Source organism: Anomalospiza imberbis, chromosome 4, assembly GCF_031753505.1.
Source record: "Anomalospiza imberbis isolate Cuckoo-Finch-1a 21T00152 chromosome 4, ASM3175350v1, whole genome shotgun sequence".
Lineage (NCBI taxonomy): Eukaryota > Metazoa > Chordata > Aves > Passeriformes > Viduidae > Anomalospiza > Anomalospiza imberbis.
In genome coordinates, this window is record NC_089684.1 from 30,853,270 (window position 1) to 30,866,608 (window position 13,339).

General features: G+C 39.7%; 1 protein-coding gene across 3 annotated transcripts in view; it reads left to right on the forward strand.

The window, feature by feature from the left end:
- MMAA (metabolism of cobalamin associated A) overlaps window positions 1-11,189 on the forward strand; it is a 29,822-nt gene extending 18,633 nt beyond the window's left edge. Inside the window, exons 6-10 of one of the 3 annotated variants that reach the window (XM_068187770.1) lie at window positions 878-1,048; window positions 1,352-1,437; window positions 1,793-1,942; window positions 8,737-8,812; window positions 11,112-11,189. In XM_068187770.1, the coding sequence (XP_068043871.1) occupies window positions 878-1,048; window positions 1,352-1,437; window positions 1,793-1,942; window positions 8,737-8,812; window positions 11,112-11,122 (494 nt within the window). In that variant the 3' untranslated portion in view covers window positions 11,123-11,189. Of the gene's footprint in view, window positions 1-877; window positions 1,049-1,351; window positions 1,438-1,792; window positions 1,943-3,234; window positions 6,813-8,736; window positions 8,813-11,111 lie in introns of those variants that run through there. The other 2 variants (XM_068187767.1, XM_068187768.1) reach the window with 2 other exon arrangements.
- The last annotated feature ends 2,150 nt before the right edge of the window (window positions 11,190-13,339 follow it).

A 13,339-nucleotide genomic window follows, 5' to 3' on the forward strand; every position in this document is an offset into this window, starting at 1 on the left:
TTCAAATGTTGCCTTACAAATAATTTTTCTAAATTTGAATTTTTTGGAAGTTGTGCAGGATTACTGATGACAGGCTGTGATCTGTAACTCTCCAATAAAAAATTGTAGGGAAATTACAAGCTGACCATGCCTGATTTGTGGCATCTCTGATACAAATAATACAATCTTGATTTTGATCTTTCCATAAGGGGCAGCTTGCCGGGCAGCATCATTCATTTTTCCAGCTTCTGTGCTGTTAGAGGTGTGTGACTATACATAAAGAAATAACTAGAGCATTGCAATGACGTGGAGCTAAGACAGACTGTGTTCTTTCATGCATGCCTTCAGGATGCATCAGTAGAGTAGCAAAATGTGACAGCACAACTGCAGCAGTTGGAAGAATTGAGCATCTCTCATCTTTTGGAGTGTGCGTCAAGTGCGTAGATCTCGCTGAATCTGATTTGCAGTTTGTTTGAGGAGAAGGAAGGCAGGGACACGTGTCAGCTCTCTTAAAACATCCAGCATCAAGGTGTGTCAGAATCATAATGCAGGGATTTTTTCCCTTTGGACAGGAACAGACAAGAATTGGCTGCATGGCTTGATGTGTGTAGGCTTCAGAAGGCCATTCAGGAGTTGTAGAATTCATTCTGACCTAGCAGATTCTTCGTATTTGGTAGCAGTAAGGTCTGCCTGTCAGGCCTTTCCAGCTTCTGAGAAGTAGAAGAAGCAGACAGTAGCTTCCTAGTCCTCAGCTAAGTCTTCAGCAGCTACGACTAGGATATTCTTATTTGCCTGACTTTGTACAAGAAATCTGTCTTTCCTCAGTCACTTATTGGTGGGGATGGGGGAGAAGGGGGAGTGTGGCTGTGTTGCACTTCTGAAATAATTTAACCTTAAGGTTCCCTACTGGGTGATAAAACACGGATGACTGAGTTGTCAAGAGACATGAATGCATACATCAGACCATCTCCAACCAGTGGGACACTGGGAGGTGTCACAAGGACCACAAATGAAGCCATTCTGCTCTGTGAAGGAGGAGGCTACGATGTTGTTCTTGTGGAAACAGTAGGTATGTGCTTAGGGTTTGCTTTGTTTGTCCTGTTGTGATATGAAAATAAGCTGTGCTAATAATTGCATACCCCTGCCTTGATTTTGCCCATGTTTTTGTACGTGGTCACTGGTTGAACACGAATGCTCATTAAGTCTTGTTTTCTAGTCCTGTATGTCATTTACTAAACTGTCATGTTTCCTGTTGTCTTTGTTTTGTTAGTGGGATTTGTTCATGGGGCAGTGTTGGCATCTCTCACAATTGCTGTCATTAATGGGACTGAAAGTTTGTAGTAAATGGTAAATTCTGAATTTAATTTTTTAGGTGTGGGCCAGTCAGAATTTGCTGTGGCTGATATGGTTGATATGTTTATATTACTGCTACCACCTGCGGGTGGAGATGAATTACAGGTATTTTTCAGTTTCTCTTATTGGTTACTGCCTGGGACTAGAAAGAGAAACTTAAATTCAGCATGTAGTATCTGTGCAGAAAGTCCATATCAATAGTGTTTTGTCCATTTTACTGTTATAATTAAGTATTTTCAGTATCATCTACTTACTGCACAGTTAAGCTCCGTTTTGATTTTAAAAGTATTAGGATGTAAACTTTGATACTCTGTTTCTTAACTTTGACATATTTACTAGTTATATATATTTTTGGGGGGAAAACTAGAAACTACCAAAGCATTTTGACCTGCTTTTTGTGATGAATCAGCGTGTCACAGCCCCTCTGGGTACTCCTGATTTCTGTCCCTGTTGCATTTAGGGCATCAAACGGGGCATCATTGAGATGGCAGACCTGGTTGCTATCAATAAGGCTGATGGTGATTTAGTTGTGCCTGCCCGGAGGATCCAGGCTGAGTACGTCAGTGCTATGAAGCTGCTTCGCAAGCGTTCAAAGATTTGGAGGCCAAAGGTTTGTGGATTTCCCTGTGTTTTGTGGGGCTCTTTGGGTCTGGTTTGGTTTTGTATGGGTTTTGGTGATGTGTTTGGGGTTTTTTTTGTATTTTTCCCTCCCAGAAAACGTGCTGAATGATTTAAATTTGTTATCTTCTCATCTAGTTGTCCTAGTCTCCCTGGGCTCTTTTTAAAAATTGCAGTTGGTTGTTTAGTCTCAGTGTGCTGGAGAGGTGATTGCTGCTGTCTATACCTCACCTCTGGTCTCAAGGTGTGCCACATGAAACACTGCAAAGCCAGTCCTCCTCCCCAGGACTCCTGCCCTGAGCTACAATCTCTGCACTAGCAGAGCTATTACTGACATTAGGAGTGGTGCAAACTTTACTTGCTTTTTGTAAACTTTGCATATCTAAAAATGTTCCTTAGTCTACTTCTCCCTTCATTATAACTCTGAAGCCTGTGATTGTCTTTGTTCTTTCACTAGTTCACGTGTTTCCTTTATTACTTTAAATTTTTTTTTAGTTTCTCACATAATAAAAATGGCTAGATAATTGGAACTCTTATCCTATAGGTCTTCAGTTTTAATGCTGTATTTTATCTACTAAAAGGTTTTGGTGGATTTTTAAGGAGAAGATTCAGAACTAGTTTTTAATATGTGTATATAGAATAAGCACACACTCACTCTCACTTCCTTTATAAATAAGCTATCTGTAAAGGTTTGTTCTACCCTGGTATTGAAACTGACCCATTAAGGTGAGTTTAAATCAGCTGGGTTGCCTGAGGATTAGCCTTTCTTTTCTAAGTGTTGAAAAGGAGAGAAGCTTTTTAAAATAAACAATAAACAGTCTGTTCAATTTGAAAGATTGTGCTGGATTTCTGAAATATTGGCAAAATTATTTCCTGGTCTGGAAAGCAAAGAGGAAAAAAAAAACAAACCAAAAAAACTTAGTTTCTGGTATATTTTAAGCGCAGAAGAATAGCTACCAGAATATGCACTTAACTCTCCATTTAAGTAGAAGAGCAATAATGTGCCTCCTAGCTGAAGGACTTACTAAAATGATTCTCATAACAAGCAGCTGGACAAATATCCCAAACAGTATGGCTCTCAGGGTCTACTTCTAGTTACTAGAATCCCAAATTTTGTGGGGGTTGGGGGGTAAAGCACAGAAATGCTTAGAGCCTCATGAAGTGAGTATTGAAGGAAGCTTCCCTCACACATTTCTTAATTTCCATGCAATCTACCTGATCCAGTACTTGAAGCCTTCAGGCCAGCAGCTGACTTGGCTTTGACAATTCCTCTGAATCCACCAGGTAATGCGCATCTCCGCCAAAACCGGGGAGGGCATCTCGGATATGTGGGATAAAATGACCGAGTTCCGGGACCTCATGCTCACAAGCGGCGAGCTGCTTGCCAGACGGCGGAAACAGCAGAAAGTGTGGATGTGGAACCTCATCCAGGAAAACATGCTGGAGCATTTCCGGAGTCACCTGGCAGTCAAGGATAAGATCCCACTTCTGGAAGAAAAAGTTCTTAGCGGAGTCTTGTCTCCTGGGCTGGCAGCAGACCTGCTGCTGAAGGCATTCAAAGATGGTCTCTAAGCATTGTTTTCTACTCTGTTTTTGATAAGTGCTTTATGTAAACATGAACATTAAATACGCTTTTTCTATGTGTGGATTCAGATGTTTTGCTGCAGCAGAAATGAATAGAAAACCTATCCAGTACTCTGCAAAAGAATTCTGTTGGATTCTGTATATGCTGTGATCATGACAAATCTAAAGACTCATTAAGAGATTACTACACACTCTTGGAAAAAAATTAATTTCCAAATCTTCTATTTCTACATGCCATAGATCTGTTGATAAAAACCGGATGCCCATGTAAAGTGATTGGGTTTGGAGAGGGCAGGAGAGCAAGGTTTGTGGTGGTGCAGGGTTTGATTCTCATGGGGTCATCTCAGAGCAGTTGACACTGCAGCTTTCCATTCTAATATAGCAGCAGCTGTTGCCAGAATGGATTGCATTTTCTTTCCTCACCTTGAGTGACAGCAAGAGCATTGCACTGCCTGACAGCACCAGACCACAGCCTCAGTTTTAAATAAATTGTATGCATATAAATAGAACACCGTGGTGTTTGGTCCCTCTTTGGAAGCTGTAGTTAGTTATTACACACTGTACAGTAGGAGAAAGGAATTTTAACCATCCAGTTTCAAAATAGATGATTTATTAAAGAGCAAAATGTAGTTAGACTTTTTTTTACATGCAGACATCAGATTGGACAAATGTTACCCATGATGTTTTAATAGCAAATGTCTTTATACTAGAATAATTTGTCTCTAAAAATAATATTTTGTGGTTTTCTGATCTAACTTATGTTTTTCAGATTCAAACAAAATGGCCAGTCGTGTTTGGTATTTTTTCTTTATCTCTTGCAGAAGACAGGACTGCTTCCCACGAAAAGCACTTTTATTTTCTATTTTCCCTTGAGAAAAATCTGGAGGAAACATTTTTCTGATCCATTATCTAGAAGGTAGAGCTCATCTGGTACCCACTAAATGTGAAGGATAAAGTGGAAAAGTGCTGATTTTTGGAGACCTGACAGTAAAACCAGTAAAACAGGAGACTTTGTGAGCCTGTTGGTACTTAGGTACATTAATTTTTAAAGAAATATATTGGAAGTGATAATTTTCACAGTTTTGATTTTCTGGACATGCATGTAAAAGGTATGGTGACTTTAGCTCAATATCACCTGTTTGGCTTCTGGATACTCAATTCCAGTATAGCAGTGAATTGGGTTACTTAAATCTTTTTACCTTCATGGTGGGTTTTTTTTTGTTCAGAGTTTTTTTCCCCTCAAAATATTTTTTTTCCTTTTCTTTCCCCAATGTCCCAGTTGTTACATCCTAATCCCAGCTTTTGCCTGCTAGGCATTGTTTGCAGTGAAACACTAAGGAAGGGCATTGTGATGTTTTGGGGGCCATACAGCTGAGGCATTTCTTTGGTAAGAAAGTTTGCACTGGGGTAGCTGGTGTTAGTGGTGACCGCAACCTAAATTGTCAGAATTTCTGAGCTCTGACCACTTACTCCTGTTTCTTAATCGGTACTTTGGGGTTGCTGCAATCGGTTACAAAGAAGCAGCTAAAGGAATGTATGGAGTAGCAGAAGTACAATGACTTTGTTATGACCATGCTGAATTGTGAGAGAAATGCAGTGCTTACAGTTTCTTTTTTATTTAAACAACCTCTATTGAATATGACAGAGAATGCCCAAAATCAAAAGCAACATCTTGTGTCCTTTGAGTCCTTTCAGCTTTAAAGTACTGGCTGTATTTTATGGTACCTCGTAGAAGAAATGACAGTCAGGTAGGAAATGAATTAATGAGAGCAGCAGTATTTTAACCAGTGAGTTCTCAATTTTTTGATAGTCCCTTTGTTTCAGGTGGCAGTTTTTGAGGTGACCTAATTTGTGTTTATCTGTTAGATCAAACCCTTATTATAGTGATTACTACTTCTGTCAGGACTGCTGTTTTCCTTGTCTGTTATACATGAGCTGCCAAGTAAGTAAAACAGAACCTGCAGCTTTGTTGAAGTGACACCTGCTCATGCAGAATATGCTTTAAAGCTTCTTCAATATTTATTTTCTGGATGCAGATCTACTGATCCAATCAAGCTGTGGGCTATCATTATTTTCTCATTTTGTTGCTTCTTTTATAATATAGTTAATTTACAAATGAACTCTTAGCAAAAGTGCAATGGTTTAAGGAGGTTCTTCAAACTGCATTTTCCTCTTAAAGCAGAGCATTAAATGAAAATGTGATTTACCTTCTTTATGTATTCAGTTATGCCTCATGCTTCAGTAGATGGAGAAATATCCTTATATTGAAAGGAGTGTTTGGAAATGAAACAGTAAATGTGTGTCCCTGTTTTGTTTTTCAGTGATTCCTCTACCAAACTGAAAAGCTGTCCTGTGCAAACTGTGAACTGAGCTTTCCATGTGCTAATGAAATCGCTTGTTTTACAGCCTGTAAAATTCTGCTGTGATGTGTTTTGGAGCGAACTGCTGCTCAGTTTGTGCAGTTTTGTTCATGTTCTCATGGGCTGGGCAGATGCATTGTATTTAGAAGGACTGCAGAGCTTCAGCTGGTCAGCTACAACTCCATAAACAATCCACTATGTCCCAAGATAGGGAAGAATGTTTCCAGCTCATCATTTTTAGCTCTTTGGGATTAACTTGGCTAAAATGCATTAAAATATTGTTATTCAAGTAAACAGGCTTATGAAAAAAGATAGTAAACAAATCTGTTGAGTAGGATGTTGACATATTCTTAGTTTCTGGAGTTGTCAAGCTGCTCTCATGTTAACACTTAAACCCACAGCTATTGCAGAATAGTATGGGAAAATAATAGAACTTCATGAGAAGCCAGTAGCAGATGAAGTTTGTAGCTGGAGGTATGACAAACTGTTAAGACACGTGAGTGTGGGAGGTAAGGAATAAACTGTTTAGCTACACAAAGTCGTTTTCTAAAAAGTCTTGCAGTTGTCTGTAAGTGTGAAACTTTTCCCCAGGTCCCTGTGTAATAGATGTTGCTGGTGTTTCACAGCTGGAGAAAACAAGTGTGGTGAGATCAAGTGATTTACCCAGGACTCTGAAACAGGTCAGAGAGTGTAAGGGTTACAGTTCAATAGTCTTTACTCTGAGCCCCACATATATTTACAGCCATGTTACTTAAGGTTGAAAAAATGCTCTTAGCAAGTTCATGCTCTTAGTGTGACTTATTCCTTTCATATCTAATCTCTCTGTTTTCAGTGACAGGACCCAGTGACCCCTTCTTGACTACTGTTCTGTTGTAATGTCCTGCTTTAAGTCATAAAAAACTTTCCTTTGATATCTAATCTGCCCTTGCCTTCTGTAAATGCATTACTTCCTGTTGTGCATGCTGCTTCAGCCTTAATGTTCTCCACACACATTGCTTAGTTGTGAAATCTGCAATGTGTTGGCTGTTTGAGATTTTGGGGCATGGGAGTTGAGTAAAGCTAAAGAATACAAAGGCACTTTTTTTTTTTTTTTTTAACTGTATGCAAGCTCCCTTCCTAAAGTTTTCTTTTGTAATGTGGCAAGATTCAATTACTGACTTGCTCTGTACTGGTACAAACATCCTTATTTCCTTTTTATTCTCCTTTCTCGGAGTGCTCTGTTGCTCCCCCTTGGATTCACAGTCAATAAGTAGCATACTCCATGAATTAAAATGAGAAAAACGTTTTTACAGAGTTTAGTGCTTCTGTAGCTATTCCTGCTGGACTGTTCTAAAACATTTATAATTTGATGAAAGATTGAACAAAAGTAGATAAAGAGTGTATTTAAGGAAACATTAGTGTGTTCCTTGGAAGAGTTGACAGTCATCAGTGCACAGACTGATTAGCAACAGGATTCCTCTTCTGAAAACCAGTTCATCTACTCCACAGTCGTATTCCATACAGTTTAAATAAAAGTAACCCAACCCCCTCATAATGGAATATTACCAGCATTTGTAAATCGAGAATAAAAATTTCAAAATTAAAAACTCAGAAACAATTAGGATACATACTTAGAATGGAAGGATGACAGATATACTCTGTTCCCTCCTGTCATACTAAGGTATGGTTCAGCTGATGAACAAGAAAGGAAAAGAGGGGCTGACATTCAGGACAGTGTATGGAGAAGGTATATTATGGAGCAGCAAGAGGAATGCATATTTTTCTCTATTTTTCCTCCCATGGGAGCATAAGAATTATCTTGGTTAATTCACTGTGAAGCCATAGAAACTGATGTGACTGACAATGTTTGCTGTGTGAAACTTACAAAAATTATATATTCAACTCCTGTTCCGATCTTTTGGATTTGTGTGTTGCATGGGACCATGTGACGCTTGTCCTTTGGCACTAGGTGGGTTTGTTTGCAATTGTGTTCTAAGTGGGGAATAGTTAGAAGTTCTTGTACTTTGAGTAAGAGATTGTTTACTTTTAACAACTTAAAAGCTTTACCTTTCAGAATGCATGATACGATTCCTGTATTTTTCCTTAAAATACTGTGGCAAGGTGAATTCCTACTCTGTATCACTATGTCATCATTTCCTCTTACATCTCTTCCACTGGTAGAGTAGCCTATAAAAGTTTTAGTTATGCACCTTTTAACATTACTTTAGCATTCATGAAGTTAATCGGGGACTGACAACACTTCTGCTATGTTTCTTCAATTGAAAGTGACCACTACAACTTAAAAATTACAACCTGTGAGAAGCCAAAGGCTATTACAGCTTCAGAGGCCTGGGCTGACCTGCCCTGTGCAGGCTGCAATGGCTGGGGATGCCGGTGTGTGTCTAATGAGAAGTTGCTGCACGAGCTGTGTGGCTGGGAGCAAGTGCACACTCACAGTGCTAAAGGTTTTCTCCCGGCCCTGAATTTGTGATCCTGTTTGTAGTTCCCTAATTGCAGCCAGCAGAAGACAAGGGTGATGTTGGTTTTTATGGCTTGTTGCTTAGCAGCGTTGATCAACAAAAGTACAACCTTTTCTTTTGCTGTAACCTCGGTGAACCCGGGCTTGGACGGACCTCACCAGCAGGGAACAAGGGTTTCTGATGCCGTGTGAAACTCTTGTGCTGTGCCTTGTTAGCAGCATCTGAGGGAAAGCATCTCTTCTTGACCTCTTGGTTACCTTTGCCCTTTACTCCTCTTTCTCATCAAATCTTAGAAGAAAGCCAGCACCATTCTAGGAAGATTTGGAGAATGGGAAATACAGGGACAAGTCAGCTATACTAAGATGTATCCTGCCTCTTTTCAGGAAAAGGAGCTAAGCTGGTTCCCAGTCTGTGGTGTCACTCTCCTCTCATGGAAGGAGAAAGACTTTAGCCATCACAGTAAGGTCTGTTCTTATTTAGAGAAGCTTCCCTAGTATTTCAAAGTAGGCAAAATAATCCATAGAGGAAAGGGAAATTAGGGCACTAAGTTACATCTTTTAGAAGGGATTTCACAAACTGAACCAGAAGTGGTATTGAATGTGGCTGAAAATGATTGAGGGTCTGCACTGAATGTGTGCCTTTATCTGATCAAATCTGGCAAAGCCTGTAAAGAAAGAGCAAGGAGTAAGTTGCTTTTTTCACCTAACTCTAAACTGTAAATTGTTAGTCTGACTGGACAAAGGCTTTTTAGTGACACCAGAAGCTGCAACATTTAAAGCGCCTTACTGCATCAGAAGCTTAGATCAGGAGCTTTTACTGTTGCTCAGATATTTGTCTTTTACACCTAGCTCTTGAGTAAGAAACAGCTGCGTATTTGTATACTTTTTCTGCCAGAAATGTTGTTATCCTGAGCCACCTTTATGCTCATGGACACTAGGTCACTGTACCACCTTGTCAGTGTGATGGTTTTCTCCTTTCCACCCAGGCACCTCCAGCACTGTCTTCTCCCCTCTATTCATTCGTGGCTTTTCAGAGCACTACAGGTCAATGTGTTAAAAGGTCAGCATGTGTGTCACAAGCCTGTTATGCTCTGGTGTCCCTCCTCATCTGAAGTTTAAAGAGAAACTCTGCTGTTCAGCTATCCCAATCTTACAAAATTCGTGGAGATGACTAATATTGCTGTAATTGCTTAATTGAGATCAGATAGATCAGATGTTAATTCCAGAACAGGCAGCTACATAAGAAACTGGCTTCTGCCCTAAGTTGCCATGTCAAAAGCATGGCAAGTGCATGGTATCTGGCAGAGCTCAATCAAGTTATAATCAGCAAATGGGAATGGGAATTACTTTGCAAATAGTATTATTTTTTTTTTAATATTGCATGAATCTTAACCAAATTATCTACCTGGAAATCCTGACTGGTATGTGAGACCGAGAAGAATGACTTTTCATGCCCTTGCTTGATGAACAGAGCAAACTGTGTTCATCCAAACAGGATTTCTTTATTTTGAGCTGTGAGTATGATTTGTCTATCTTCACTGAACAACAGCTGCTAATATCTGATATCTGCAGGACTCAAAACAAGAGGCTGAAGTAATGTTCTTAACTTCTGATTTACAGGAGAAGTGGGGAGCTCACTTTTAGAACCAGTTTCAGTAAAAGTAAAAAAAAACCCTTTTTTGTTGTTTATGAGTGGTACGATGCAGCATTTATAATCTGACTGGTTCTTTCTGTGTGCAGTGGCAATATATTTGAAAATTACTTCATTTCAAATTTCAAATACTGTTGTCCTTCACTTTTTCTTTTCACTATCCATTAGGATGTGACATTCTTAGAAATGAGGGAGTCTTTATTGTGGGCCTCTCTAGTACTGTCATTTCCACACCTGCAACAACGGAGCATGGCTACTGAACAGCACTAGTATGACTAAAAGCCACTGAATGCTTTATTTCTGTACTGACATTAAACAGGTATTTTGAATTCTGATGTGTTGAAAGTCCCAGTTTCATGTCTTGCACATTGCACGTAGTTTTCAGTTTAGCTGGACTCACTGCTCCAGACACTCATTTTCACCACACACAATTCCTTCCATGTTAGAAATGCTGCTGCCTCTCCACACCCTGAGGTCAGGAGAGGTCAGCAGTGGAGCGTGTGCCTACACGTGATGGAATAAGGTCCTAGAATACAGGCTGCCTGAGGTGTGTCCTGCTAGGCAGGTCAGTTTTCCTTTTTTGGGATGGTAAACTTCATATGGAATGAGACAGGAAATTTCAGAGGGAAACTGGGATAATTAAAATAATCTCGTTTGGCCCATTGCCAATTCTTTCATCTCAGAAAACATTGCTGTAGAGACAGGCACAGATCTTACAAATTAGTCTCGTCTGACTAGCTCTCATCTGACATTTTTGAACATTGAACCTTAATGAACATCTAACATGCAAGGACATTTCTGTGAGACAGAATACTTTTGCTTTCATAATTTTTTTTCTTTATTGGGTATTCCTTGAGATTAAGGCTGGACTAAGTGGATCCTCAGTGTGGTATTTCCTTATGTAGATTGCATCACAAAACCACTCCAGAAGAAGATATTTTTATGAGCAAGACTTGTATGAATTAAATTACAAACGAAAAAAAATTGCCTGGAAAAGCTGAAATAGAGATTGAAATACTGTACAAACTGGATAGAATTAAAGCTACTCTTGTTTTTCAGTTTCTAAATACTGAAAACATAACATTTTCTTCTCTTGTGCTTAATCTAGAGTGTTTGTAATAAACCACCTTGTCTGCATGCCAAGAGATTGCCACAAAGAGAAACAAATTGCTGCTGATGGCAGAGGTTAATCTTGTTATTCTGAAAATTATTCCTCAGGCAGCTTCTTGGTAACTTCGTTTTCCAGACGATTCCTGACGAATCAGTGGCAGCAACTCAGAGAGGAAACAGTTGCTCAGAGTTCTGGTGTGGTGACACTGGTGTGTGCCTGGGAGCCTGGCAGCTGGCTGGGAGCATCGACGAGCCGATCCATAGGTCTCATTCCATACATCCCCTCAGCAGTACTTATGGAGAGCCCTTAGATGGTGCTGTATGGCAGCGCTCGGCTCGCCCGCACCTCCGCTGCCTTAGGGATGCCTGTGCCCCACCTCAGGGCTAACATTTGGCCATACTTCAGTCTGAAGAAGGTGCAAAAGCACTCACTGGGCACTGTTAATTAGGATGAGTAAATGAAATCTGTCAGTAGAGACATATTAAATATTAAATTCAAACATGGATTTCAATAGCTGCTGTAATTTAATCCTTATAAACTTGAATCATGTCATGCTTAAACTTCCATGGCAAATGTATTGCTCTCTATCTGTAAAACAAAGGGTTTTTAAATAATAGTTAAGGAGTTTTTAAAGGGCATTTGAGGATCATCCTGATGGAAGAATAGAACTCACCCTGGGAACTTCCTCATTTAAATATGGGTGTGGTGGTGTGGCTTTCGGGTTAAATCTTCCAGGCTGTGAAACTCTCTTCTTTTCTAAAGAAGTAGGGATGGAGATTTAGGAATTTGAGTTGTGATGTCAATTACAATGGAATTGAAATGGAATTTCCTCTAGCAGGATGAGTTTCAAGCCACAAAGTAAATTTTATTTGGAAACTGTTGGTTAAATTATTAAAGAGAGTTATTAGACAACTCTCAAATACTGATGGTATCTTTTGTAACAACACAGGAGAGAAGTGAGGTGTTGAAAACAAATTGATCTCTGCCCCTTGGAAAAGAGTTATGTGACTGTTTTGTTTTTTTTTTCTAAGTTGGAAATGTAGGCTTCCTATAGTTTCACTATGTGCTTATGCACATTCCTGTATTTTCTTAGTGTTTTCCACCTGTTCCTGCAGCTTGAGGGGATTAAGCCTGGGAATATTCTGCCAAAGCAAATGAAATATGAAATAGTTCATGTTTTCAGAATGACTTCATTTAGTCATGACTTTTATTTATTTAGAGTGAGAGAGAAAGAGCTCGTGTTGTAACAGTCTCCACTCTCTCTGCTCTATTTTTTCAATCTCTGGAACTTCCTATAACCCAGCTTTTCTTTTTTGACATTTGAAATGTCCCAGGCTGCATAAACTGAGTATCTGCTGTGTGTTCCTCTCGTCCCATTTATTCGCATTCTGTGGTCCCTGTATGCTGTTATTTTAGGTGTATCCTATACCATTATGTGGATTGTTAACATTATCCTGAATTCTGCAGCCATGTAGGTGGGACCAAGCACTGAGATTTGCTTTCTTGTGAGTTGAGAAAGAAACTCTGGCTTGAAAACACTGACAAGTTACTGGGTGGTGATTTGTAGCCTAAAGCCGGTGGCTATAAATTCTTACCTGTGAAAAGAGAACCTTGTAGCTCTGCACAATATGTTCTTCCAGCTGCAGCTGAATTTCTGCACTGTTAATATCCTTAAGCAGCTGCAGCAATGTGTCACACTGATCTGGCATTTTGCTTACCCAAAGCTCTGCTTAAATATTTGAACTTAGTAAGGCACTCCACTGAGCTGAGAGGGAGGCCAGTGTCACTACAGCTTTACAGAAAAAGAAACAGCACCTGGGAGGTTAAAGCAACTTTCCCTCACCATGCAGCAAGTCAATGTTAGAGCTGGAATTACAGCTCTGGAGGTTCCTGGCTCGTGCTACACCAAGCTGTGGAGAAAGGTCATTTCCCAAAATAGTGCAGGAGGTTTGTTATTGATAATAGGGCAACAAAGGGCTCTAGAAGTATTAATAGGTGACTGTGTGCCAATCTTAGTAATGCATAATTTAGCAACCTTGCAAAATGGGCTACATCATATTTTTCTGCAGCAGTATCACTTTCACAGTTTTGTCTGCTTTACTCTGGATAGGTACTTTTGTTTTGGCTCTTCTAACAGTTTTATTTAAAGTAAATAGGGACATTTACTAAGTAGGCATGAAAAGCCTCCTGATTAGCAGCCACATTAAACTGCAATATCCAGCTCA